This window comes from Podarcis raffonei, chromosome 16 (assembly GCF_027172205.1).
Source record: "Podarcis raffonei isolate rPodRaf1 chromosome 16, rPodRaf1.pri, whole genome shotgun sequence".
Classification (NCBI taxonomy): domain Eukaryota; kingdom Metazoa; phylum Chordata; class Lepidosauria; order Squamata; family Lacertidae; genus Podarcis; species Podarcis raffonei.
The window spans coordinates 6,423,411-6,425,656 of record NC_070617.1 but is presented as its reverse complement, the minus strand read 5'-3'; the positions used below and the strand labels follow the sequence as shown (position 1 = coordinate 6,425,656).

At 43.1% G+C, this 2,246-nt stretch overlaps 1 protein-coding gene across 1 annotated transcript; it reads left to right on the top strand.

Annotated features, from left to right (window-relative positions):
• Nucleotides 1–303: 303 nt before the first annotated feature.
• Nucleotides 304–2,246, top strand: LOC128403823 (scale keratin-like). Its single transcript, XM_053368920.1, has 2 exons — nucleotides 304–336; nucleotides 1,652–2,246. Exon 2 carries the CDS (start codon nucleotides 1,674–1,676, stop codon nucleotides 1,944–1,946), a length of 273 nt encoding a protein of 90 aa, XP_053224895.1. The 5' UTR covers nucleotides 304–336; nucleotides 1,652–1,673; the 3' UTR covers nucleotides 1,947–2,246.

Genomic DNA, 2,246 nt, shown 5'->3' with positions numbered 1-2,246 from the left:
AACTGGATGTCTTATTTTTTTAATCTATCCCATCAGAACAGTAAGATCAAAAGGATTCATGGGGTGTAACATATATACAAAGCATATTGTGCTAAGTGAGAGAGAAACTAATTCTCACTACGTGGGAGGGTCATCAAACTCGATTGCTAGCTGGCTAGTAATCACCAACAGGGAATGCAACTGTTTACAATAATTGAGGTGTCCCTGATATGACAATAGGTTAGGAAATTGGTGTCTCATCTCCTCCAGGCTATAGAGCTAGAGTATAAAAGGCTCCTCCTTTGGGGAGTCTTTCACACTGATCCTCTTCTGAGACATTTCTCCCTTCAAGAACTGGTGAGTTCCAGGGGTTTTCTTTGGGAGGTTGTCATAGAGAAGCACTCTGTGAACCTTAAGACTGGGGGGATCTCATTTGCTTGTGGTACTTTTGAGGTTTTCCTATGCAACTACCGCATGGTAGTGTAGAATGCATGGTTAAGGAAACAAGAAAGCCAAATGCGAACCAGAGGCCTCTGTGATTCCTTTACTCAAAAGAAATCCTAGTGGAGAAGAAGCTACAGTGAAGGTATAGTAGGATATTGATGAGATAAAAAACTCTCCTCAAATTCTCAAAGGGTTTCTTCCAGATGTTCCCTCCAAATGTTGTGGACCCAACTGCCATCTTCCTTGTGCATTGGCTATGGCGACTATGGCAGATTGGAATTGGAGTCCAGAACATCTGGAAGGATCTATGTCTATGGCTGTAGAATGAGGTGGGGATATAGGAAGGTGGAAAAAAATGCATCATTTCAGGATGCAAGTATGAGATCATTTTTTTGATGGTGCTCATGGTGTGTGTGTGTAAAAGCCTGCCTGCACAATACCTACACCACAGGAAGAAAGAAGATCTATAGACTTTTTGCTTGATACACTAATGTTCTGTATGCAGGGAGATTTCCTGTAAAAATTAGTACCTCCATGTGAAGTGGTGAATCTCTTCTACCATTTCTTCTTTCCAGCATGTGTAGCTCTATCCGATGGTTGAAACTGCATGAAAAAGTAAATACTAGAGATGCTCACACAAATAAACATATAGATGAACAGCTACTGAGTTGCACCATTGGTCAATCTACAGTAGCTCAGTATTGTCTTCACCTTGTGACCCTCCTGATGTAGTTGGACTCCATTCTCATCAGTCACACCTAGTAGGACCACTAGTTGAGGATGATGGGAGTTGTGATGCAGCAACATCTAGAAGGCATGACATTGGCTACCTCTCTTCTAGCCCTTGTATATTTGAGCTGCAGAACTGCCAGGGTACAATATACTGGGGCTTCAAAAATCTTGCTTACAAAACATTGAAATATGCAGATACTTAAAACTTTGATTTAATTCTAGTTCCAATCCTATGGACTATCCATATGACTATCTAGTTGTAGCTGGACTCCAGTTCCTATCCACTGGCATGAGCAATAGGGAGTTATGTTTCAGCAACAGCTGGAGGACAACACATTTTCTACTCCTATTCTAGCTCTTGTAATATGGGTGGGGAACTGTTGACTCACGGCTTGGATGCAATCAGTGAAGCCTCCTCATCTGGCCCACAGGACACTGAAATCTGCAAAGGGCTTAATACATTGCTTTCATTCTAGATCCAATCCTGTTGTTTCAGATTACCCTCCAATCCTGCAAAAATGGCCAGTGGTGGTGGATACAACCAGTGCTATGCCCAGTGTCCTGCATCTACAGTGACCATCCAGCCACCCCCTTTCGTCCTGAACATCCCAGGGCCTGCACTCTACTGCCCAGACCAGCCTCTAGCCATTGAGCAGTACAACCCCTGTGCCCGAGGTGGCTATGGAGGTGGCTATGGTGGTGCCAGCGCTCTGTATGCCAACGACTTCTCCAACTTCTACACTCGGGCCCTGCCAAGCAGCAACTACAGCTACACCAGCTATCGGTATTAAAACTGTGGGAGAATGAGAACAAACCAGAAGACGTAATAGAGATCCAGAAATGTCATTGTTTACGAAACAATTGAGCTTCCGCTGTGTCTAATTGTTATTTGCAGTTAGAAAAGGGGGGCTAAGCTAGTCCTGCTGGGATACAACATTTGCTATCAGACTTCAATTTCACCTTGGGAGATTTTCATGGGGAAAGCTGTTTGTGTACAGGAATGCCGTTTGTTTTGCAAATGTGCCTTTGTGGAATGTGCTGTTTCTTGTCTTTGTTCGTATTAAAATATTATTAATATTGCATCTTAACAA

Coding starts and splice junctions, on each gene's coding strand:
- LOC128403823 (XM_053368920.1), top strand. CDS start 1,674: ATGGCCAGTGGTGGTGGATACAACCAGTGCTATGCCCAGTGTCCTGCA.